The sequence below is a fragment of the Platichthys flesus genome, chromosome 14 (genome assembly GCF_949316205.1).
Source record: "Platichthys flesus chromosome 14, fPlaFle2.1, whole genome shotgun sequence".
In the NCBI taxonomy this organism is placed as follows: Eukaryota; Metazoa; Chordata; class Actinopteri; order Pleuronectiformes; family Pleuronectidae; genus Platichthys; species Platichthys flesus.
In genome coordinates, this window is record NC_084958.1 from 10,538,032 (window position 1) to 10,564,322 (window position 26,291).

Here is a 26,291-nt window from a genome sequence, read left to right on the forward strand (position 1 = left end):
TTATCTCCACTGTGTCAGTGTTTTGTAGCCAGAGAGAAAGAGAGAGAGAGAGGGGGGGGGGGGGAGCGGCAGTGTACGGCACTAGAGGGCAGCAAGCTCCCATGTGTTCTCTCTGACTGCTAATGACCAACTCTCACTTTTATTTCCTCCATTTTCCGTCTTCACCATTTATTTGATCTTTTCTCTTCCGTACTGTTTTCAGTTCCGGCCAGTGCACATTAAATAGAAATGTGCTTTCTAATGGCTTTTCATCAAGATTGAAGGTACTGTGTGATTTGAAGAGTTGAGTTCAATGCAGAGGCCAGATATAAAAACCAGCACAACAACCCAGATGGAGTTTTAGGTTGATTTATTTATATTTCTTTAAAGCCCAATGATCAATATGCAGCTCAAACTGTGCTCCAGCTGGTGGAGGCTCTAGGCAAAGGAAACAGGATGGTTAATTAAGAGTTCCAGTGTATTTGCCTCCAGTTACTCAACATAAAGAGGGAAAATGCTGGAAGGGAGCCCTTCGAACATCGCTCCCTCTCGGGCTGGTTCTCCTCATCAGGTTAGCTCAGTCTCATCCGATGGCCCCCTTCTTTGCCGATGGTCCCTGCTGAAGAGATCCACACATTCCACTTCACCGAGGGTTACGCAACTCCACATAAAAAAGCTCAGAGACTATCATGTCCACAGTAAATGTTACAAATCAATCTCCTCTTTTAGTTAAAATCCCAAACACCCCAGTAACTCCACAAACGCCCGGCTTTCCCTCTGTCTGTATGTTGAATGCACATCTCATCCACCATTCACCTTATCAGCTTCACACTGGGAAGGTCTGTTGTAAACCGTACAAAAAGTGTGGTGCCGAGTCGGGTGCAATTTGGACACACGATAAATTCAATATGAACGAAAAAGTAATTGATGGGCGACCATTACTATATAGTTTTGTTGTTAAAAGTCGAGAAATTGAGTCTGATGATTGTGTTGATTGCTTAACACACCTTATAGCCAACATGTAACTTGTGAAAAAAATAACACCAGTTCCAACATATATGATCCACATCTGAACAACAAAGCGAATGCAGTTTCATTACCTAAAGCCTATAGGTAACTATAAAATGAATGAATGTGTTTTTAAAGTTTTGTATTTGAAAAAAAACATGACATTTTAATCATTTAAAAAACACGGAAAACTGTAAAATATTGAGAAATAATCTGTAGTACTTCAGATTTGTTTAGTGTTCTCAAAAAAGTCAGCTTGAGCAGTGCAGGCACTAAGCCTTCCCACTGCAAGTCTCACAACATTCAGGCCATGTTTCTAGACTCATGTGAAAATAATGGAATAAAATAGCAACTGAATTATTACTGACACTGAGATATTGTTAAGTTTCCAACAAGCAAACTTCACCAGTATCTTGTCTTTCTGCAGCACTTTCCCCTTCAGCGGTGACGCTCATGGATTCTCCCCCAGCTAAGATTGAATCCTCCACATTTGACTCCGGGAGTCGCTCCTGCTGTATACTGTGACGTCAGCCTGTGCCAGCGATTCCTCCAGAGCGGCGCTGATTTTCATGCAGAGAAAAGCTCAGGGCAAGGACATCTGTAGTGTCCCCCCCCACACCACCACCCTCAACCTCCAGCAATCTCTTTCCACTCTCTCTCTCTCTCTCACGCACACATACACACACACTGCAGTACATAGCTTCAGTACAGTAAACACATAATGGATCCAACTCTCTCAAGTGAGTAGCGAGTTCCACAAGTGGCCTTGGCCTGAGGCTGCCTCATCTGGTGCTGCCGTGCTTGTCCCCTGCCGCCGGCCCAGGTGCCTGTTCAGCTGCAAATAATATGCAGAACAATGCAGAGGTCATGCAGAGGGAAGGTGTAGATGATATATACTGTAGCCTGTATATAAAGATATTATTAAACAGGTTTAGCTGTTTGCAGGCGATACATTTAATTTTTGATTGAATATTTTACATTTCATACATCATTGTGCCATATTCCTCATTTCAAATTGAATATTTCAAATATTAAAATAGTTCAGGATATATAATGTAATTTGTACACATTTACTGTTATATTACCTGATACAAAACACAATTATTTACTCTTAAGGCATATAAGGAGACTGACACTACTCTCATGTGTGTTGACTAAATATGAATTTATATCTAGTTAAATTATTTCATTGTTTTGCATTTTCTTTGACTGTATGTGATGTTTATGGAAAAAACATCTTATGAAATCCTTTCAAATATGACATTTTCATATCAACCAATAGCCACTCAATAGATGAAGTTCAGTGGCTGTGAAGTGAAGGTTCATCTGTAACTGAGTAAAAAAAATGTTGATGCATACTGCAGTTCATACTGTACCTTCACTAAGGCCCAGCAGTCCCCATATGAAATCACATTTAAATTCACTAGATGGGGATTTTTATTTGGATCTGCACCAAATTCATAAATATCGGTCCCATAATCTTTTTTTCATCAAAATCCATGAATTATTCTCTATGAAACCGAGGAAAATGTTGAAAAATCTCACAGCCGGCCCCTAACCAAAACCCACTACAATATTTAATGGGCTCTTCCCTGACCTGTGCTGCCTCAAGTTTTGTGGTAATTCATAGTGTTGGTGTAACCCTGCTACAAGAATGTAGCTGTTCCATGTGATGATAGATGGGAAATTTTCCGCCAATAATAAGCAGAGGAAACATGTGAGGCTGCACACGTTATGTGTGTGTGTGTGTGTGTGTGTGTGTTGGGCTTCACGTCCACATTCAGCTCAGCACATGTATGTTCACTTTCATGCTTGAAGTCCTGACACATGACTCGAGGGCTCTGAAAAAAAGCCTTTTTTTCCATCCTTTACAGCTGAAAGAAACAGAGAAGCTATGGCAGCCTCTAGGAGACAACCTCGTTTTTATCAGTTCATTCTGCCTCACATCTCAGCGAGAGAGAGACAGCGAGAGGGAAGACGTGCAGCAGAGTAGGAGATGCAGATAGAAAGATAGAGAGAGAAAGAGTGGAATGATTGAATGCAGACACGAACGGCACTCAAAAAAACATTTGATGAAATGAAAAGGCCCTTCACACCCACTCTCCAGCATTACGGCAGCGTGCATTACACAAGGCCAAAAACCAAGATCAATACCCCCATTCTCTCTGATTTCCCAAAGTGTATGCCAAACCATGTTAGCCGAAAGTGATAGCGAGGGCATTAAGCATAATGCAGCGGCTAGCTATTAGCTCCCAGGCCAGACAGACGGGGGGAAAGTGGGGCCGGTTAGAAATTCAATAAATTACTTCCCCTAGCTGCTGCCAGCTGTCCGAGAAGAACCCTCTGACTCCGAGGGACGATCTTCCACACTGTACGAACGGATACCTCCCCCTTGTCCTTCCCCCAGTCCAAGGGTCGTCTTCAATCCTCCGCAAACCGCTTTCTTCTCTCGCCTTCCCTCACCAGAGGCTGATCTTCAGTACCCTCTACGGGGGATCCCTGGTAATTGGATCCCTCTTTTTCTTGCCTTTCTCACTTAAAGAGAATAAGTCTTGGCTGGATGACTTAACTGTGCTCATTAAGAGACTGCAATTGTTACAGAGGGAATAAAGGAATACTTACCTGCTCAGGAGACAATGGGAGCAGTTTACCTTCTTTTTGTTTCTCTATTAGTGCATATTCGAAATCATAGGGGATCTTTATCGCGTCACATGGTAAAAACAATTTGGAATTGGAATATTCGGTACTCGTGGGAGGGATGAGCAGCAGAGGAGCTGTGCCTGCTGTTTTTCACTGATGCATGTCTTTGAGGTTGTGTAGCAACAACTGCAGGGTGACTGGCTCTGTCACTCTTGTAGGATACGGGTCTGCTGCCAAGTCCCTCCTGGTTTGGCTGTAATTAACCAAGCTGAGCCTTGTTTGTGCATGTGGACATGGATAGTAGCTTGTTATATGACCATTTAAGACTGTGTGTTTGTGTGTGTATGTGTGTGTGTGTGTGTTTGTGTGTGTTAACCTTGGAACAGCACCTCAGCAGCTGTGTGTCCTCTGGCGTGGTGTTCATGTTTATACCAATACATCATCCTGTAATCATGTTTTTAGGACGTCCCTGTTCCACAGCTTTACAGCAGGAGACGTGTGATGTCTGTGTCTGTCAACAATTGTGCCAACCCAACTTTTGGAGTCACGAGTGGTTCCAGTCTCCCCTTTATTTTCACCTTGATAAGGCCTCAGATTGGAAGACAAGTATGGTCTGTAATTCTGTTGATTTCATGGAAAACTACAATAGCACTCAGTATAGCACATACTTCCACCAAGGCCCAACAGCCCCCTTCAATTCTAATATGCGAATTTGCCCTCCTAAATATGGCTGATTTCTCTCATTGAAAGAAATTATTTTTAGAGCAAATAGTGAAACTGTTGAACCCCCCCATCACACTGTTAAATAAAGTGAAAAAAGATTCCTGCCAGATCAACAGGTTTCGTGATAATACAATCAGTAGTATTTGTTAAAATTGTCTTCACAGACATACTGGGGGTGAAAACACAACTTCCTTACGGTGGCTGAGACGTTTCACAAAAGCGCAATTATGTAAAACACAAATGCAAAGGCCAAAACACAAATATAAAAGGGACAATGCAAGTACAAAAGCCACACAACGGGAACACAGAGTCACTTTCTCACTGCGAATTACTTGAGAACACCCGGTCAAGCAGGTTTATACTTTGATTTTTACGCTCGTCTCTTCGAAGAGCCACAGTGCAGTACAGGACACATTGAGATCTCTCTTTTTGTGGAAGAAAAGAAAGATCACAAACAGACAAGCAGTTACTGGCTTGACCGGGTTTTCACAAGCGACCGCTCAAGAAAGGACAGGATAAGAACACACCTGGTGGTTGTGTTTCGGTTGTGTGGTCACCGCGCTTGAGTGAGACATCTCGGCCACTGTAGGTCCTCAGCGGACGTGATAAAACATGAGAAATGACTGTCTGCCAACACAGAAGAAGCGAGCGACGGTCATAGCTGAAGATGGTCTTTAATGATTTCACTTCGGTGTCTCTCCTTGCTAGGACAAAAGTTCAACCTGCAAAATGAAGGAACAGTGAAACAGTATACAGAGAATATGTTAAACCCATTAGCCATCCATTAAAAGTTGATTTATTCCAGTGCTACTACGTACATTATGCATCATGTGGCAGTGTACACAGAACAATGGTTGGGTTACATTTCTTCACTTTTGGTTGGGGGGGGGGGGGTTCACTCTGTTATTGTTCAGTGGAAGTGTGTTCAGATGCCTGCTCTATGAGGAAAGCCTAAGATTTTCTGGATAATAAAAGACTCTGGGTTTATCACTTTGACTCATCTACCATCATCAGAATAACATCATGAATGTCCCTCACGTCACTACAAAATACCATGTGTGTTTTTTTTTTTCTATTGGGTCACTATTAAATATTGGAATGGTGTTTTGGCAGGTCTTTGTTAGTGACAGGAAACGGACTGAAGAAAACAAATGGATACAAAATTTAAAATAAAACTTAATATCAACCTGATCAAACCTCCATCAGAGGAGGAGAAGAAAAAAAAGAAAACGTGTGGAACTCATCAAACATTATCTTTTAATTTGCCAGAACTTGGAACCCTTCAGGTTCAACCTTTCAAGGTTTTCTGCTGCATGTACCTGCAACATGCTGTGCATTTGATCCGACCACCTTTACCCCTGCGGTTCACCATTTGTCCCGTTTACTTGGCGACATCTACAATGAGGTCATATTTACAGGACACCCAGCCTCGCTGTTCACAACCCCCCTGAGCCAAAACAGATGTCTGTCAGTAAATGAGCGATGGCTCTCATCTTTCTTTCTTTTTTTCACTCTTTCCTGTTGCCTGATGAAGGAGGAAGTCCTCAACACCGTTACCTGGACACCCCAACATTGAGGAGTGTAACTGAATACTACAAACTGAGTGCAACGTGGAATAAGACCTAGAGGTTCCCCTGCTTCTTCCTTTTCCTAGTGTGTTTTTTTTCATTTGAACCAATGTCTTTGCTGCAGGTCATTTTGTTCGAGGGGGACGGGTGATGTTCTTAATGATGACAGATGACAAACACAAGGCCGAAGCTCTGATGTAATGAAGAGGTGGAAACCCTAGATACGAAGAGGCAGGTGAGGTCGTAATCAAGCAGGTGGTCCTCCATTAGCCGCGCTGACTCATTGGATGACACTGATTGAAACGGAGCCTTGAACGGTATGATAGATCCCCTCATACCAGGAGGGTGGGATGTAGCACGAGAGGTGCATGGCGAGGAAGTAAAAAGTCATGCTTCATCAACTCAAGTTGAAAGGAAAAATAACCCATATTCATGCTTGATTAAGTTGTAGCAAACTCAGAGTGTTCTTAAATGAAGTGCTCTCTGTCCAGTCCAGAAGCTGTGGGAGGGCGAAGTCGCTCTCGGTCTCACAGGCTCAGACTTGGACCTGACTGGTCCCAAAGCAGCTCGGAAATAATTAAGATCCAAGAAAAAATTATTCTATTTGCCTGTCAGCTTAAGGGGTCATTCAAAGATTTTTTTTTTTAGCACTAACATCCATATGAGATTATCTACCATTCAAACTACCTTAGTACAGCATGCTAGCCTGCTAACCCGCTGTCTTCCTGATCTGCTTTTCATATTCAACTTTGTCAGAGCAGAAGTTTTCTAGTCGTTACAACTCTAGGCTGACTCATATTCCATGCTTTTGAAATTTCAAATGTTCAAACTTCTTCTATGTCACAGTGAATGTAATTCAGTGTCATTTAGGAACAAGCCTGGCGTGTAGACTGTAGTTGTTAAGACAGAATTTGCCATTTTAGAATCTACTTGCAGAGAGTTGGAGAAGACGATTGATATGGAGTCTTTCCAGTAAACTGTATATAAAGATGCAACATGACTGCTCCCATAAAGTGAAGCCGAAATGACTTGATCGCCCCCTGGTGGCTAGCTGCCGTGTAGGTCATAATTGCTTCAAAGTCACTAACATCCTTCATGTTAGTGGATGGGACATGGACAAACTCAATAGTCAAAGCAATTGTTAAGTTTTTCTCAATATGGTTTCTGTCATTTTAGGGCCCATTCTGTACGGTAAATATAAAGCTACCCTTAGCAGCCAGCTAGATTAGCTTAGCATAAATTGTAAAAATGTATTTGTTTAACCTGCACATAGTTTGTATCAGTCTACAATCTTAGTTTATGTACAGATTAAATAACTCAGATATAATGTGTGCTAATGTTGAAGAGGGCCAGTAGAGCTTCTTCCCCATTTCCAGACTGTATGCTAAGCTACGCTACCGGGTTGTGAGCAAAAGCTGCATATTTACCTCAGAGATATGATATCGGTAGTGTTTTGTCTTTCTTAGTTTGCAGGTGGACAGGCATAAGACCCCAAAATGCCAAAACTCTTCCTTATAACTTGCTGAAGGAACAATTCACTGTGATGTAACCATCAAAGTTTCATCAGCACTTTTATTTGTAGCCGTCCAGGATTCTTTAGTAGTAGTGACTCATCTTTACCTCATATATCAAACAGGGAATGCATTACAGAATCACGTTAGTGCAACTCTATAGGTTCTGCAGCTCAAAAATAAAAAGGTATCTTAGCTTTTAAAAAAGAAAATTGTAGTAAAAAAAAAAAAAAATGACAAAAGAAAGAAATGCAACAAACAAAAGTAAAAGCAATTAAAATCAAAATCATGAAAATCATCAAGCCATCCTAGAAAGAGTGTGTTCCATTTTTGCACAGAACCATGCAAAGGGGCAGGGATGGTTCCTCAGTTTCACCGCTGATATGTGCCTGTGTGGCCGTGTGTACCAGCAGACCTCAAGCCATGCCGTCATCTGAAGACCACAGGAAGCTCGAATTAGTGGTGGTGAGAAAGGTAGACTACTACATACTGTATCTCTCTGTCGTGTGCATGAGTTTGCAGCATTAAGCTAAAGTGAACTTGTTCTCCGACAAACACTCATAAATATTCTCTCAGTCTGTCTCACTTTCTCTCTGAACACTTTTCGTTTCTCATGGTGTTAGTAGAAATAGTGTATATGTAATGGAGGCAATGCTATGCATTACATTAAGACATTTTCTTTCAATTTTTGGAGAGGAATGTATCTGAAAAAGGAATGCAATGCTGTATTCAGACTGTTAACATCGTAAAAAAGCTCTGAAATTAGTAATTAAATAACCCTCTACTATTTATACATTCAGGCACTGAAAAATCACATGTCAATATGTAACTAAAAAAGATAGTCGCTCTCGTTTTTTCCTTGGTAAGAACAAGGAAGCTGTAACCTTGAAGTTGGCAATTGTGTAAATTTTTCCTACCCAGTAGTAATGCCATATGTGTCCGCTTTGCTCTTCTGTGTAGTAGTTTCCCATCCCCCCAAGTGCATTTTCAAACACTGATGAGAAGTCGGAGCTTTCCCAGCCTTTCCTAAATCTTCCACCCTAACCTATGGGAAAGAATCCATGACACTTGTCTTTTGAAAGGGAAATCCAGTGGTTTGTCTCACTCCCCAACCAGACAGACACAGACGGACGGATGGGTGGACAGATGTCCTCCACGGCCTCGGAGGGCCAGCAGGCGAGCCCAGGCCCTCAGTTCCACAGACCAACTTCCCCCCTTGTGGTTAAGGACTCTCCGGTGTGATAGCCAGCTCTCACCCCAGCGACCCTGAACTCAGTCATTTTTTAACTATACAAGGGCTTTTACAAAAAAGCTAACTTGAACAGCCATACAATGGCTAAAACATAAACCATATCTCTACTTTATCTCGGTTTTTCTGTCATTTTTTTTTTCTTTTCACTTTTTCGGTTTTTGGATGCATTTGTATTTTTACTTGGTTTAAGTCTTCATTTGCCGTTCCTTGTTCTTTTGGAGTAGCTCTGATCCAGCCCTGTGCTGAGAGGCCCAGTCACAGAGGAATTGGATTTTGGGTTTGAAGTTGATTGCGGAAGAAGGCAAGAAGGGATGGGTGGTGATGGTTGAGAGGGAGAGAATAGGGTCAAGGATCTGGTCAGGTGTCAAGATATGGGTGTCTTCATTCGTCCAGACATGGACTCTCCAGTGGTTACAGGGACGGTTTTGGATGGGACAGAATGTGGTGACAAGTTGGTTTGGTAAAGAGGGGCTCAGAGGTGATTCGTCAAGGTTATCCACTATCTGAGGAGGTGTGTGGTGCTGTGGAGGGCGAGCGCCTCCTGCGGGCGGTGGAAGTCCAGGATCGTTCCGAGCGCTCGGAACGCTCAGAGGCTAGCGAGGCCGGCCGAAAGCGGTGAACAAAGCCGTCCAGGAATTCCTGCTGCTGCTGGGTTATGGCTTGGGAGATGAGGCACGGCAGCGCCTGCAGGCTGCCCGTCACCGAGTCCAGCTTTTCCTCCAATGTGCCGATGCGCTTGTCCAGCTCCTCACTGCGCTCCTGCAGCTCTGCCACCAGGTCGTACATCACATTCTGGGTCTAATGGAGGAGAGAAAGCAAATGTGCTTAGGAGGACGACCAGACAAGAGAGAGAAAGAAAAGCTGTTTTACAACTTAATATCCACATGGAGAGAGGCACGAAACGAAATTAACCAAAGATACAGTATGCTTTCATGTAATAGCTCATTGTGGATTACATAAGCAGACATTTCTGACTTACTCAGCCTGAAGAGAAAGAAATAATGACAGGAAGCAGGGTGCAGGGGAGCTGCACAGTTTCAGCAAGTCAGCATAGATTTTATCTTCCCACTGATTTAACAAGCAGCTTCTCCGGTCCATTTATAGCCCGAGAAGGTCCTCAGTGCTTAATGGATTTGCTTGACACAACTCATTCACGTAATGAAAAGTGTCTTTATTACTCAGGCATTTATTGTTCCAGCCGTAGAGGCAGTGGGTTCGATGTTAATATATTTGCTAAACTACTGTATATGTAATGTTTCATGTATAATAACAACCTAAGGTACTAAATTCTATTCTATTCTTTATGTCGACTTTGTGAGGTAGATGTTACAATCGTTTAAATATTTGCATACCCACTATTGGCATTTGTGCACCTCAAAATGAAATGATTTGTATATATATATATATATATATATATATATATATATATATATATATATACACACAATATATAGGATAGAAATCAAAGGTTTACTTTTCTATAAGGCTCGAGAAAGTGGCATTGAACAAGTGAAGGGTGAACACAGATGGATCTGACCATCAAGCAGCGTCATGGCAAGAAAGCACACATTAAAGGAGTTGGCCTTTTAAAATACACACTTGAGTGCAAATGTCATTCACATCAAATGAGACTGCGGTCATGCACGTCCCTTCAAACCCCCCCCCCCCCCTCTCTCTCTCTCTGCTTCGGGCTGGTGGGTTATCTGACGTCTAAACAGCCTGACCCAAGCTGCTGAGCCATGACTGTAGTCACACGTCTATACAGCACATACTGTTTACCATGCATGTACAGTATGTTAGGGTCAAGTTACTCAGAGTGAGCAGGTAGTCTTGTAGCAGGACTTGGGCTTAGCTGAGACATGGCTGCCAGTCCATGGATACATTTGGTATCAATAAAGAAGCATGAGCTGCTTTTAAATATACACTGAAATCCAGGTGTTCTGTATGTATGAAAGCAAATGTCCGTACATTTGCTCCAGATATTTTTAGGAAAATGTTTTGCACGTTCCCCTGAGAGCTTTTTTGTTATATGAACGGACGTTGGTGTCGCAGTGCTGTAAACATGGGATTTTCACAGTGGAAGTTATCCGTCATGCTTGAGCATTTTCCCATCAGGCCCAGACAATATCCTGCTGCATTCTTTAACAGACTGAGACACTATAGAAGTATTTTAAAAACTCCTTTATAAATGTGTATATTATTCACTGGCATTTGACAAACCCAAAACGTTACAGATCATATTGACATGAGTACTCGGATGCGACAAATTTAAGGGTAATGCTGAATTGAGATCACAAGTTACGCTATGGAACAATAAGAATATGGCCCCTTGATAAAGATACATGCGATATACAGAGTCGAGCCAATAGGTTCAGGTTGGTTGCTTTAACTTGCCAAGAAATTCAGTAATGTGATAAAGCTGAGGAACAAGAGAACAATATGAAAGTAATTCAGGTCTCAAATGCTTTCCAATTCACCGATGCAAATTTATAATGTAAAATGACAAATTAGGTCTCAAAGAAGGGAAACAGTGAACATAAAATGGACTAAAGTGGTACTTTAGTTTTAGGGTTGCGCTTCAAACTTAATAGAAAGTCTGAAATTGTCCTTTTTTACAGGACATTTTCCTACCATATATCAGATTGTATGTGACACCAGAAAGCTCCCTTTACATTACACAAAATACTTAAACTGGTGACACACAAATGCATTTAGTTTTTTCACATTAAAGTGTTATTGTAAATTGTTAACTTTGACTTTAACTCTAAACTTTCATTTTAAGTTGGTAAACAGTTTTCTTTTTTCAGTGCAACACTATCGCTTAGACCTGCTAAGGACAAAGATTCCAACCATTCAAAAAGATGCGATGATAATGTTGAACATTTTTAGGGCGAGACAGCCTTACCTTTGCCAGGTCCACCAAGGTGTTGGCCTGGTCATTGAGTTTCCTCTGCTCCATCTTAACACTGCGCAGTCTTACAAAGGCAAGAGAAGGAGGGGGGGAGGAGGAAAGAGATTGATAGGGGAGGAGGAGAGGAAGAGTAGAATAAGGTGAAGGGGAAGTGGAGGAGAGGGGCAGAGAGAGAGAGAGAGAGAGAGAGGGGGGAGGGGGAGGTTGTTTGAGGGAACAGAGGGGAGAGAGGGACAGACGGGAGATAGGGAGGGAGAGAGAGAGAGAGAGAGAGAGGTGGTTTGAGGGGACAGAGGAGGCCGACAGGGAAGAAAGGAGGAGGAAGAACGACACATTGTTTATCAGGAGGGATCTCTCACTGATGACATGGTGAAGAGAAGACAGCCTGCATGCATCATAAATGATTGCAATTTACATATCTATATGTATATACATAATGTGTATATATGTATATATATAGAGAGGCATTCCTTGTCTTCGTCAATGCAATAAAAACCAAAACATGCAAAATTGTGGAAGCATACTACACTCACAAAAAAGTTGTTTTATAACAAGACCTTTGTCTGATAATGTTTCGAGGCTTTCAGCAGCAATTTTCTTGTGTTTCACTGCAGCCTTGATACTAAGAGATGCTCTTGTTACAACCTAGAAAGAATCTGTTTTTAATAGGAAGAACAAAGCCTCAATATAATGCCCCAAAATAACTAAAGATTACGATGACAAAGAATGTTTTTTTTTCCCAGCAAGAGCGTAAAATGCTTCCACAGGAGAAAACCTCAAAATTCATGTTTCAAATGAAAACATTCGCATGTCGTTCCACCCAAAAGTAAGACATTAAAAAATGGAAGAGAGATGACATGCCCTTTTGTCAGTGCTGCACACTTTATATAAATACACACTGGTCATTCAGTAAGCGTGCAGTGACAGTGAGTGACTGTGCACAATGAAATGTGCCTTTGAGTGCTGCCCTTTGTGTGTGTGTGTGTGTGTGTGTGTGTGTGTGTGTGTGTGTGTTTGAGTGTGTTTGTGTGTGCGAGTGTCGCAGATAAAGGATTGCCAGAAATAAACCATCTAATGACACCGTTGAACACACTGCAACATAGACATCTCAAAGAACTTGCGCGGTGATACATTGGACGTATTTTTACGACGCCTCAACATTGGGCCTCCTTATCTCTAATCAAATACATTATGGCGCCGTGTGAACTGCTAACGCTGAATGTGAGTAATGTGGCATTGTTAGCGGCGGCATCACGCATCTGGGTGGGTGAGAGGAAGAATTTCCCCTGTTCGGCAAATTATGAGACAGGATGACATTCAAGGGCATTTATTCATGTCCAAATCGGTATATCAGAGCAGAGTGAGAAAGCTCGCTTATGGCTCCATCGCTGTGGGAAACCGTCTCAGCTGCTATGTGTGTGTTTGTGTGTGTGTGTGTGTGTGTGTGTGTGTGTGTGGGTGTTCGGCCTTTCTTATCCCTTATGTCTGTCGAGGAATTGGGGCTCAAAGGTAAAAGTGGTTACTGGTGTAAAACATTATTTGTGTGATTTTAAACCTACAGCCTACACGTTTCGGGCTATGTCATCAATGGCACATGCAAGTTTTGGTGTTTGATCTCATGTAAGAAATGGAATATAAAGCAAAACCAATACGAAAAGGAACAGCAGACATTTCAACCTCAGTGGAACTACAGTGCATTACAGTGTGTTCATATCATCACAAAGACCATCAGGAGTGCAGGATGAGTTCTGTTGATGGAGGTTAATATAGCCTCCAGAGCAGCTATATTAATCATGTGTACAGTACACTGTAGATGATCATGAACCGCTGGCCGGGCCAACAAAGCTTTGAGCTCAGCGCATGATGCTGTTTTTTTCTCTTTCACACGTTCTCTCCAGACAACCCTCAACATCTACTGACACTGGTGGCAAAATGTGGATGCTTGTGTCTGTTTCATTCAGTTCGAAGGGGGATGGGAGGGAGAGGGACGTCAATGGAACACTGAAGTAAAACAAAATTGAAATGATAAGAACTCAAAACGATCCAGCATCCAGAACTTTCTCTCTTTCTTTTTTTTTGTGGTAACATAGGCTTTTCTTTTTTTTTGGTTCATGCATGTCAAACGCAGACATGAAGAGAGGAGGAGGAGGAGGAGGAGGATGTAGAGGAAACAGTAGGAGGAGGATACATAGAAGACTCAACTTACTTTTGAGCTCTGCGGTGATAGAGCAAAACAAAGACAGAACACAGTACAGAGTTTTAACCTCACAACATTCACGAAACGAGTGGAACCATTACACTAGTCACTGTAAGCACGGGGTCAGAGGGGGTCGGAGGGAGAGGGGGATGGGGAGGGGGAAGAGGAAGGACCATTACACTAGATCGAAGTGTGTGTGTGTGTGTGTGTGTGTGTACATGTGTGAATGTTGGAATAACAATCAAAGAAATGTACTTTAGGAGTAGATTGTAACAAACGATAGAGACGATACTACCAAATACTCAGAGCTACTACAACATTTTAGTAGTTTAATAGCAACACGACTGTTAACAACAGACAAAATAGTTCTTACCTCAAATAGCACTAAAGATTAAAGATTGTCACATGGGCAGAACATCTCAATAGGTTTCTTTCAATGACATATTGTAGTTTGCATTCTATAAGATAGATTCTCCTCGGTGGTTTCTGATGAGCAACTCACTCGTTTTCTGTTCCACGTTTAATTTGACATCAGATTCACAGTGAAAACACAGTGCAAGACTTACTGGTGAATGGCTTGGAGAAACTTGCGCTGGTGTTTCCGCACCTTGGCGTGATCTATCTTTTTGACCAACTTGGTGTGTTTGTAGATGAGCCATGTTTCCCTGAGTACATTGGCAGCTGTGTTCTTTACCTGTGAGGCGGGGGTTGAAGACGAGACTGAATGTTAACACTGCAAAGACATTGTAAGATACCATGGAGTACAAGAGGAATTTAATGAAGTGGTACAATATGCAATCCAGAAAAGAAAGTGAGAAATCAAACAAAACAAAAAAGCAGTAAAACTCCTAAATTATTAATATTTCAGTCTACAGACATTTTAAAGTCTATAAAATTGGGAGAGAAGTGGACCCTAAACTGAGGGAGAGTTTACAGCCCTGACAATATAATATATTATTATTAGTATCAATACAGAAAATATACAAATATTTATATATGTAAATTGGCCGGTTCAATCAATCCATCAAACTGTATTTATATAGCACCTTTCAAACAAATCAAATGGAATTCAAAGAGCATCACAGTTGATTGACAAAACATGGGATGTTAAAAATGAATAGAAAATAGAAACATCAATAAAATAATATATATATTATAATCCACACTAACATTTTGCTAAAACAAAACAAAGTAAAGTATATAACTAATTTAACCACAAAACTATAAAACACTACATAAAGCCAGACTGAATAGGTGGGTTTTAGATCTACATTTATTCTTTGGCTCCTCTCAGATTATGTGAAAGTTCCAGTAGTTTTAAATTTTATTTGTTATGTTGGGTGTATAGCTTACTATAGAGGTCTTGTTTTATTGCACTTCTTTAGGTCTCTATCCAGACATACCAGCAAAAAAGCCAATGTGATTGAACTTCTCACTAAACGTAGAGTATCCTTGTGAAGAAAGTTGTGAGGGGACCTTGTAGTAAAAACCAGTAACATATCAGTCCCTCAGAACGCAGGAACATGCAGCGACTCACTCGTTTGCAGAGTTGTGTGTCCATCATGAAGTTGTGGACGTGCTTCTCGGCCTTGGTCAGCTCCAGCTTCCTGGCTACAACTGCAACCACCAGCGCAGTGCAACCGGCTCCCTGTTGCACAAAGACATGGTCAAACAAACAGTCTATGCTCAGAGTATGTATTTAAAAAGGGAAATAGTTTAACTTTAGGTCATGGGTCATTTTAAAGGGGAATATCAGATGTTCTGCCTTGTGCCTGTGTTATAATGGAGAACATGGTTAGATGTTGTACTTTAGTAAAGTTATTACTAATAACAAAATACAGAATCTTTTGGCTCATCAGCAGCGCATTATCATAAGTATCAGGACTTATCGAGTAAGAAACTGTGTCTGTTCTGAAGAAAGAACCACAGATATCGAGGAAGTTTCCTCTTTTGTGGAGGAGGAAATGTTTGGTCCTGGTCGACTGTAGAGTTATCGTTGGTTACATCTGAGTGATATTCAAAAGGGTTTCGTAGTTTCTCAAACACGATTAGACTGGTTCAAGATTTTGGAACCAGAGGGAGAGAAACTCTGTTGAATTATGTGAAATGGTTTTATTTCTTTATTCTTAAAAAACTGACTTATTTCTCATAAAATTATGGGTTCATTTTTGTAATATTATGAGTTTATTTCTTCAAGCTATAATCTTGTATTATTATGAATTTTTCATAATACAATTTCAATTTGTTCTTGTAATATTATGACTCGTTTCTCGTAAAATCTCAATTTAATATTTGTAATGTAATTACCTTCTTCCATTAAATTATTTATAAATTTATTATCATTTTATTGTACGGTTTTCTCATCAGTGAACAACTTTATTCTTGTAATATTATGACTTTCTTCTCATTTTCAACTTTATTCTTGTAATACTATACCATTATTTTCAAAATCAAGAATTCTGTCTTTAATAGGGTACTAATACTCCGTAATGGATTTGTTAACCTTATTGCATTAATACAAATAAGAAATTGACAACCAAACAAACTGAAGCTTTCGAATGCAACCTCTTATAAACCTGACTGCTGATCACAAACTGTTTCGAATCTTCACATATTTAGAATATCTATAAAAGTACACAAAGAATGAGCGGAAAGTTGCGTTCCTGTTTTGTGTGATATGTTGTATAGTACATGGAGCTGAGGTTTGTCATGCCAGAATGTCGTGCATTTATGTGAGCGAGGAGGAGAGGGACCCACCATGATCCCTGTAAGCAGACACACGCCTTTCCCACAGTACGTGTGCGGTACCATGTCCCCGTAGCCAATGGAGAGGAAGGTAATCGAGATGAGCCACATGGCTCCCAGGAAGTTACTCGTCACTTCCTGTTTGTCATGATACCTGAGGTGATGATAGATAGAGAAGCAGAAGTGGGGGACACACAGTCAGAGAGAGACTGCACACGTTCTGGTGAACGCGAGCATGCTGGAGGATGAAGTGGTGCTGTGTGAACCAAACAGAGGTGGTGGGTGGAGGAGATGAAGATCGCGGAGGAAGAAGAATTCATGGCACAGGGTGCTACACCCAAGTTTAAAGCAACAAAGTCCATTCTGAGGAAGTAAACTGAGGAAAAACATTAATTCAGTGGACGCTACACTTCATGTCTATTGTTCTTTGCCTTTATGTCTTTTTTTATATGTGAGACAGTTTAATGGAGAGATGTGTTGAATGGGTAAAAAACATAAAATGAGATGTAGCAAAAAAAAAAAAAATGTTAGTTAAAGAATTTTATGCAATGATTTCAAACTGAGGGATCAGAACCACTGACAACATGTTTCATGTTCGCTTGTTAACATTAGCATAGAAATTTGGATTTTCAGAGAGTGTTTGAAATGACAAAGAGACGAGCCACGTCGCTGTAAGTGACTGGATGAAGAGCGCCGCAGGTCAGACTGGATTTGAATGTCACAACCCAACAAATGTCATGTCAGTGCATCCACAGATGCACACACTGCTGCGCTGAATCCAACTAAGAATTGACTTATTGCAGAGTTTACGCTGCCCCAACGGGGAAAAAAGGTTTGGCAATGCAAATCATCACTTCAAACATGTTGTTGGCTGAAAATAGCTTGACAGACATGCTTGAGTGGTCAGTCCAAAGGCCGGCTGTGCATATGCAAAGCTATTTCCACAGAAAAAAAAAACACACAGTGCAAAGCTGGATTGATGATGACATTCCCATACCTTTTCAGCAAGACCAAAAAAAAAATCCATCACATAGACAAGTCTGTCTCATCTACCCACCCTCATTCAACTCGCCTGATTATTCCCAATGGGCTGTCTAGGAGGAGATCAGATACGATTTAATTTTGGAGTTAGAATCAAATATTCATTAAACACTTTGAGACAACATCTCAGAAACATCCTTCTGACAAGACAGAGGAGATGGAGTGTAATTTCTTGGGATTTTGCTCAGGCCTCTCTGAAGGGGATTCTCACTGGGCCAATCAGGAATTGTTAACAACTTTAAACTATCCAGCAGTGACCCAGCATGTGGACTTAAAATGGCTGGAGCAATCACCTCCAATTAGTGCACGACTACAGACCGGAACACTGGGGGCCAGACGATGAAAGTTTATCTTTCCACCAGAAAGAGAAGCAAAAAAAAAGCCTTGGTGGGCGGTTTTGTGGCGACGTCTGCTCCTCCTTCTCCTCCAAGACAGGACACTGTTATTGAATATCATGAATCATGCCTTCTGCAGGTCTCAAAACTCCCACTCCTGAGTTTCTCTCATGCTCAAATTCAGGGGGTTAAAAAAAAAAAAACACAACTCTGACCACTTCTCTTCCCTCAGAGTGACAAAACAAAAACAGTGTGCAGTCTGTGGGATTCAAGCTTCATAAATGTCATGCAGAGAAGCAGTCTGTACAACACCATGCAGGAATCAAGAATATCTGCAACCTGCATGCTACAACAGCCAGTATATTGAGAGCAGGGGAGCGCTGGGTAAACCTATGGGGGGGGGGGGGGGGGGTCCGGGACTGTACGTCTTCTCATTCTAAAAACAGAGGGGTAGGACCGGATGATCAGCAGAGGAAGAAGCTCATTGAATTTGACACCCCTGTCTCTTTTACCTGCATCCCAACACGCCAGCAGCTGCCCTTTGATGGCTGCCAGGGGGCTCAACTTGATCAGCAGGCTAAATATTGTAATTACAAGTGACTACTATGTTAATTTCATTCATCTTGTCATCGAGGCGTCCAGAGAGGGAGTCACGTCTCGGAGGCAGACAGAGATGTGCTGCAGCCTTCAGCGTGGTACACAAAGTGTTACGGTGGCCTCCTCTCTGTACTCAATGTAAGCCCTAAATACTGGTTCTTTATCATGAGAAATCACTCTGTTGAATAATGTTTTTCGTGTTTCTAATGTGGCAATCATTTTGTTAACGCACACATTTCAATATTTGAATTCACGTATTTCTATAATTCCCTACCGTGGGATGGAGACAGCACAACGGGAACAGAGACAGAGGCGTAAATGGGGAGCTGATCAATAGCATTTTAAGGCTCTCAATATACTGCGTCAAGTTTTGGAATAGCATGGAGAAGAGCTGGCACCACTTTCAACCAATTCCAGGACAAGAGGTAGATAGAGTCCAGAACAGACAGTTTTATCCCCCACTGTTAAATTCTCTCTGACACACACTCTGCAGTGAAAGCATTAACCTGGCATCACTTCCCTGGTCAAATGTTTCAGAAACTACGTTATTTATCCAGTATATCCACAGATGTATAAAATGATAGTTTTGTTTATTCCCAAATGAGCTCTGACACGTTCCGTCTGTGGTGGGTCAGAGGAGCACGGCAACCTTTACACAACGTCAAACCAGTAAGGCAATGTGCTCATGGCTAAAACTACAACCAAACAGGTCAACAACCACAACAACAACAACAAGGTACGAGTCGCCTCTTTCTTCTCTACAAATGATCAACATCGAATTCAGCCCTGCACGGTAAACGAAACGGATAAAACTGTTTTCTGTTTATGTGAACTAATAAACGATTCTCAGTCAATTTTTTTGCTGCGCAGCCCAATCTGAAAACACAAGCTCTGAACAAACAGAATGGTAATGATGAATCCAGTGTGCCACACACTTCCCTCTGCACACGCACACAAATCAATAATATTTGTTAGAAAACCCCGTACACACTGTTGTCAAATTACAATAGCCTTTGTTCAAGCAGGACCTGAAAATTCATACAATGAATGCTGCACAACTGCATTTAGGCACAATGCTTTTTAAAGGAAGTGCCAAGTTGTTCTTCAGTCATTAGTTTAAAGATGGAGGTGTCACTCTGAATACTTATCATCAGGCCTGGTGCCAATATGAAGTGACCGAGGGGGCTGTTAAAAAAATGTGTCTCTTTAACAGAGGTGGTTAAAAGTAAGACTGAGGGGCCTATGCCACCTTAGCTTGTTGTTGAGTGAAACCACAAACACACTGTGCCTCAGTTTGGATATAATGAGGCACAGCATGCTTCCTTAGAAGAGAGCTGACCGAGGCATCGCACAGATTAAAGTGTTTGTGTGACCAAAATATACATCTGGTAAGAAGTAGAAAAAAAATAGATTCAGAAATTGATCTGCTGTTCTATTTTAAGCTTCCTCCAGAGAGCCTCCGCCTGACTTCTGTCTGTTTCTGTTCTCCATCACCGACCGGTCAGCTGCCACAGCAAAGCATGTGACTTACTCCACATTCAAAATTCTGCAGCTATCGCCTGCGCCCAATGGAAGCACTTCCCCTCTTCCCCCTGCATTTCAATAGCACTTCAACAAATTTTTCACGAAGATTATTCACGAGTGCAGGTCTTGTTGATATAAACGAGTTTGAGCTCAGTTCTCAGACAACTGGGGGACAAATAGGTTGGGATGCTCCTCTGGTGTGTGTGTGTGGGGGGGGATGTAGTGTATTAATTGCAGTAAACATGAGCAGATTCTACTCAGAGTGATGATGACCTAATTAAAATTGTGCAAACCCCACAGTGTTTTTTACAGCGCAGCCAATATGCAAAGCAAGCGAGCGAGCAGGCGGCAGCACATTCAAAGTTGACTTGGCACATATAAAATGAATGGGCAATCTTACAATATGTGTTTCCAAGAAATAAAAAGATATATACTACTTAGTTACACTGAGCTAAAATCAACAGGCGTTATTTTAACAATTAGAATATCTAAAAGTTATGTTTTGATTTGAATGTGGCGTGAAAGTTTTTATTAGTCACACTTGCAGCATGGTTAAACTGTTAAATTAAATGCCATGAAATTTGCAGAGACACACACTAGGACATTTTCAAATTTGCTGTTTTAAGTTAAGTGTCTAAATCGAATCTACTGGAAGGAAATTTATAACACAAATTCATGCTCCCCTCAGGATGAATTACTATATTGCATCCACTTTTCATCTAGCGCCGTCATCAGATCAAACTTTCCAGTGATCTCCTTCCACTTTCTGTGGTTTTAATTTATGTTAACACCTGAGGAGCTACTGACATAACCAATGCTTACTCTGAAGGCTCATTTTGTCTGTTACTGGTGTACATTTGCTGAAAGCTTACAGACACAGATGGAAAAGAGCACTAGTACCAGAAATCATGGGGTGGGGGGGGGGGGGGGGGGGGGGCAGTGTAGCTACAGTAATAGCTCAAGAGACACAACCGTGAGACCCAAGGATGAAATTTAAATAACATCTTTGAGGAGAGACTTAAGAGGCAAGTCTCAAAAAAACCACAGGCATCTGTATGATGTTACTTTGCCAAGTCACAGAGACAAATAGCCACTTTTGCCTATTTCTTATGAGGTTCGTAATCACAACGTTCTCCACGGTCGGAATGTTTGTTCTTAATAACTCAACTCAGTGCTGCCCTCTAGTGTATATATGGCTTAACATTCATGCAAACATTATGGGCAAATGGGAGTATGTGGGTAGGGACGTAACATCGTTTGAAATGGCTGCATCTCATTTCGTATGTAAAGGCAGTGTGAATGAGCCTGAACCCTGAAAAGCATGCGGAGTTGCGGACACACACTCAACCAAGATAACACACTGTCTTTGTTAGCATGGTAATTAGCATTAGCTTTTAGCTCAAAGCTCCATCGTGTCAAAGTACACCCTCGCAGAGGTGTCGGCATTGCTGTAGACTTTCTTCGAAATTTTTACTTTGGGAAAAAACAACGTAGAGTTACCTCACAATTTGTTTCTGAAGTCTTAACTATACTATAACATTATTTCCTTATAGCATATATGCCACATGAAGTTGCGTTGCCGCTCCATCGTTTCATTCATTGCTTTTCAAATATACATGCAGAGGACAGAGAGTGTATCTGCAGCCATCTTCATCTCTTGGCTTTATGCCTGAGTTAAACAACAAACAAATTCCTAACCCCCCCCCCCCCCCCCCCCCCCCTCATCTGAAATTCAAACATGGTGGAGCGGCAGTGTCACAAGGTGTAATGTAATTGCACTTTGGCAAATTAAAAGACAATGGCAAAATGATCGCATTATAATAATGATCTACGCCTAATGCATTGCTGTGAGACAACTGAGATGTGAATCCAGGAGTAAAGAACTGCTTTAATTTGCTGACTTGCAGTTTGGCCAGCGGAGGCAAACCTTCAGGCTTCAGCTGCAAGAAATTATGTAAAGCGTATGTTTGTGAATCTCATCCTGACTAACTGAACATCCAGTGACGGCACCAACACCACAGGAGTGTTTCTATTGAGATTTCCTGCAAGGCACTCTGATACAAAGGAAGCAAAAGATAAAGCTAAAGTAAGGCACTGACAAAGTTTGGTGACGCTTCTCTTTCACATTTAAGCTGGGCTCCTTCATTTAGGCCCCGTCTATGACCTGCTGTGTATGTCCTTAATCAACAAGGCCTCCGCACAGTAAGCATCATTCGCAAAAGCCCTTAATCTCAGGGTTTCAAGACTGGAGTGGGGTTATGTCAGTGAGGTTATCAGACAGAAAGTATTCTATTTCAGATTTTCTGAATGTACTGAATTGGCTGGAGACGCATGAAAATAAAAACCTCACCTGTTACAACTATTCTCATGCTTCAGGTGACATTTTGGTTCCCCACTACTCAACCTCCACTGCCAGTTCATCAAACAGTTTTATTTCATGTTTCCAGTATTCCCAGGGAACTGTACACTTAAAAGTATATTGTCTGCCGTAATACTGCCCACAAGATTGTGCTAACTACCTGTTAGTCTACCAACTGCCTTCTTAATGTGCCCGCATTCATGTGCCCCATTTAATACCTGCCCTAACTTTTTAATGTTTTCGCATTTCAATTACTTCCTGACGGTGTCAGATAAACCTTTGGGGCATAAAGGTTTTATAGCACTGATTTAGTTAGCAGTGGGTAGCAAAGCACATGTGGAACCAAGTGTTTCAATACTTTAAGTATAAAAATATGTCCAGAGTTTGAATTCCATTATATGATCCATTCGTCAGGTTCCCGGACCTTTATGGTAGGTCCGGCAGCCAGGTCAGAGGACTTGTTGTCTTCCTGTTCAGCGAGACATGTGTGATGTTGCTAAAGATCCAGAATAACAATTTGAGCCTTCGTTCGTGGAAAAAAAGCAAATTTTGCGAGACTGTCGCAGTTGCCCCATAAGATAACATTGTAGCCACTGCGGCTGTGTCGCAGCAGCCAGTGTTTTTGTAAGTTCTCTTCAATTACACACACACACACAATTATAACCATAGGATCCTGGTTGAAAAAAAAAACATTTTAAAAGGTGAAGGAGTGTTTTGGGCAATTTAGAACATCTCTTCGTGGAAGTGAGACTGAGGCGACGGAACAACTCAGATGAGATCATGTTTATGAGGGATAGTTGTTTTTTAGATGATATCGATTTTGAAAAGATTCTTAAGGCATTTGACACATTCATGGCTTAGGGGGAATTCTTGTTTGAACCGATCTGAAAAAATGCAGTCCTATATACTACTGTAGATTCCTACTCAGTGCATGCTGGTCCCCATCTAGAAGCTGTATTGTAGCTGTAATATTGCCAGATTGACAGATACAAACTTGAAGGGATGCAGTACTCACAAGAAAATTGACAAAAACACTGTAGCCCTGGAGTCTAATAGTCAGATGCTTAATGCTACTCAAGTTATTGACTTGATCCTACAGACTATTAGACATCTTCTCCTCCTCTCTGCCATTGAGGGAATCTCACATCAACACAGACTTGTTCGGAACATGGTTCTTGATCCAAACTAATTGTTATGTCTTCCTACATGTTGATGGACATAAGTAACTTCCTAAAAACAGACTAAAGGCAGCTCTTCAAAGTAGCTACAGGAGAGCAATGATTCTCATTAACTGGGAGGAATACTCATACTTAAACATTTAGTATGGCTTTCAGTATGCTTTTTGTAACCTTCAGAAAGAAAAGCAGATCGATGAAACGAAATGGTTTGCTGGGACTTCATGAAAACAGTAACACACAGGAACTCTTTACTTTGAGCAACAGCGACCTATTCTTTAAGAAAAGAACAGCACTGGCTCAGCTCATTAACCTGCATATTCTGATCATATCCTGGGACATTTATCACTTTCACAATCGTCAACATGCTTTCTTGGATCAGTGTACAACATTTCCATCGGCTACAATCATTACTACGTCTGCATAGTCTAAAGTTACGTAATCGGTTAAAGTCATCAAACCATAGAGAATCCACCTGTCCTTGAAATCCCTCCATTTGCATAAGATCCATTCGTCTTTGTTGAGGAAATGCTCATTTATAAAGATAAGATAAAGGTAAGAGGTATTTAAGACACTTAATTTGACAGTGAGTAAGGGAGTGCATCTATACAGACAGTTCATAGTATACAAATGCATTTACTTAAAGGAACATCAACAGGGTCAGATTTAATTTTAGTGATGAATCAGTGTTTTCTTTCCGTTCATTTAATCTGTAAAATCGACCTAAATATTTTATGAAAACCTTTGGTTTGTGTGAGAACATTCAAGTCTCCTTGTTGTGTTTTTCTCTGGTTAGATGTTCGGACAGTCTGTTCTTGTTTGGCACTGTTTTTAAGTGATGACACAACCTGGACGTCAATCTTTGGGTGTAGGTGTAGCCGACTATGGAAAGGCAGTGAAACTTTGGCAGGGCTTGTATTTTTTAACGTAGCCTATGGGGACTTCCCTGGAGAGAGAGCGAGGTGAGAAACCGCATTTTCACATCGCCTCCAAACAGCGTTTTGTTTCAGGTAACAGAGTTAGAGCGGGAGAGGAAGAGATATTAGATAACAGTTAAAGAGACAAAAAGATCGAGAAACCAAGGAGGCAGGCAAGGCATGCATGCAAGTGTGTAACTGAATTCTGGCCTGATTGTCTTCTTATGGATGAGAGAAGGTAAAGGGAATCAATAGTGGGGAAAGATGAGGAGAAACTGTAAGACATGCTACGTTAGAGGGCCACAATATGAGATCAGCAAACCATCAGTCAGGAGATGGAGAGAGAGGGAGAGACTCTTATGTTACTGAGAGAGAAGCCAAAGGAGCCACGTTAAGGTGCTTAGCTGAAGTGGGTTCGCTCTGAAGATGGAGTGTGTCCAGAAAGAAGGGAAAGTGAACCAGTGACCAACATCTGTCCACTGTCATATTCCTCCCAGCTCCACCTCCACCCCACAATCCCTCTCTATCCCCCTGCTTGTGTCCTTCATTCCCCCCATCTAGCCATTTTCCAGGTGGACTCCATGCTCGTCCAATCTCACATCGTGCCTCCCTTCGATTGGCTCCGGAGCCATGAAAGTGTAACAGCGCATTTAAAAAAAAGATACAAAAAGTCACACACAGCACTTTGGGAAACAAGCGCCTCTTTTTAACTTTTTCTTGAAATGATGGGAATGGTTGAAGTAAACATGAAAACTCCCATGCTGTTTCGATGTTTACAAGAGGAGAGGACGTAGGGGCATGAGGACATTCGGTTCATAGATGTAAACAAAAACTGGAGACACTGCTTTCAGTGCACAACAGACTCCTTCTTAAAGAGTGTCTGCATTTACGAAACTGTGCAACAATTGAAACAAATGCCCTCATTTACTTCCTTAGCTTTGAACTGTGAAGCGCTCTATACCAAATAGTTGCCGACCAAAATCACGCTGTGCTCGATACTGAGACACAACCCAGACCAAGATGACATGGACGTCTGTCCTCTCCTTGGACACTCAGACCTTCGTTTGGCTACAGGAGACCATTTCTAGAGCAAAATCATGGCAGGAGAAGCGACAAGAGTCTGTGGGAAAAACCACTACAACACTGTTCACTTAATTTTGTGAAGGGGGACACATAATGGGATGGTAATATGTGAACACAAAGAACAGAGAGGCTCTTGGTCCTCGGCAAATCTTTGGAGCTGCTGCTAAAAGGACTTTTTGTGAAATATAGATCTATAACAATTGCATAAGGAGACGGAGAGAAAAAATGAGAGAAGACAAATTGCCCTCTGGCAGGCACGTGAAGGTGACTTGAAGGAGCTGTTCCATTTTAGCACAGATTTCCTCCCCTTCCTCCTCCACCACCACCTCCTCTTCCTCCAGTCCCAGCCGCCCAACACACAACAGTTAGCAAAGAGACGCTTGCTTCAAAGTGCTGCTCACATCCGTTGGTCTCTGCTGTTCTCCTATAGCCAGTAAAGGCCTGTTTTCTTAGCAAAAGGACGGTGCCAAGTAAAGGGCCTACCTAATCCTCCTTTACCATACTGAGTTTGGAAAGGCCGAAGGGTTAATTGTTTTTGAGGGACCACCCCTTCTCCCCGCTATAACCCCCCCCCTCCAATCCCGACTCGGGACAGCAGTGGCGCCAGCTCGGTGCAAAATGGTAAGTTGGTTTTTTTCCACGGCTAGAGAACGAGGACTCACATGGTATCCCTATGGAGCAGCATAGTGGGGAAATAGAAAGTACAACAAAACATTATACAAACAC

At 41.6% G+C, this 26,291-nt stretch overlaps 1 protein-coding gene and 1 long non-coding RNA gene across 2 annotated transcripts in view; both read right to left on the reverse strand.

Annotated features, from left to right (window-relative positions):
• Nucleotides 1-349: 349 nt before the first annotated feature.
• LOC133968700 (uncharacterized) lies at nucleotides 350-3,797 on the reverse strand. Its single transcript, XR_009924125.1, has 3 exons — nucleotides 3,610-3,797; nucleotides 1,394-3,522; nucleotides 350-598 (listed from the first exon to the last, which is right to left on the reverse strand). It is a non-coding gene; the product is annotated as an uncharacterized LOC133968700 (long non-coding RNA).
• A 1,229-nt stretch (nucleotides 3,798-5,026) lies between these two features.
• The window catches only part of kcnn1a (potassium intermediate/small conductance calcium-activated channel, subfamily N, member 1a), a 59,629-nt gene continuing 38,364 nt past the window's right edge, over nucleotides 5,027-26,291 (reverse strand). Inside the window, exons 5-9 of the mRNA XM_062405332.1 lie at nucleotides 16,547-16,688; nucleotides 15,327-15,437; nucleotides 14,356-14,483; nucleotides 11,587-11,656; nucleotides 5,027-9,479 (exon numbers count right to left, since the gene is read on the reverse strand). Coding sequence (XP_062261316.1) covers nucleotides 9,174-9,479; nucleotides 11,587-11,656; nucleotides 14,356-14,483; nucleotides 15,327-15,437; nucleotides 16,547-16,688 — 757 coding nt within the window. The 3' untranslated portion in view covers nucleotides 5,027-9,173. The remainder of the gene's footprint in view (nucleotides 9,480-11,586; nucleotides 11,657-14,355; nucleotides 14,484-15,326; nucleotides 15,438-16,546; nucleotides 16,689-26,291) is intronic.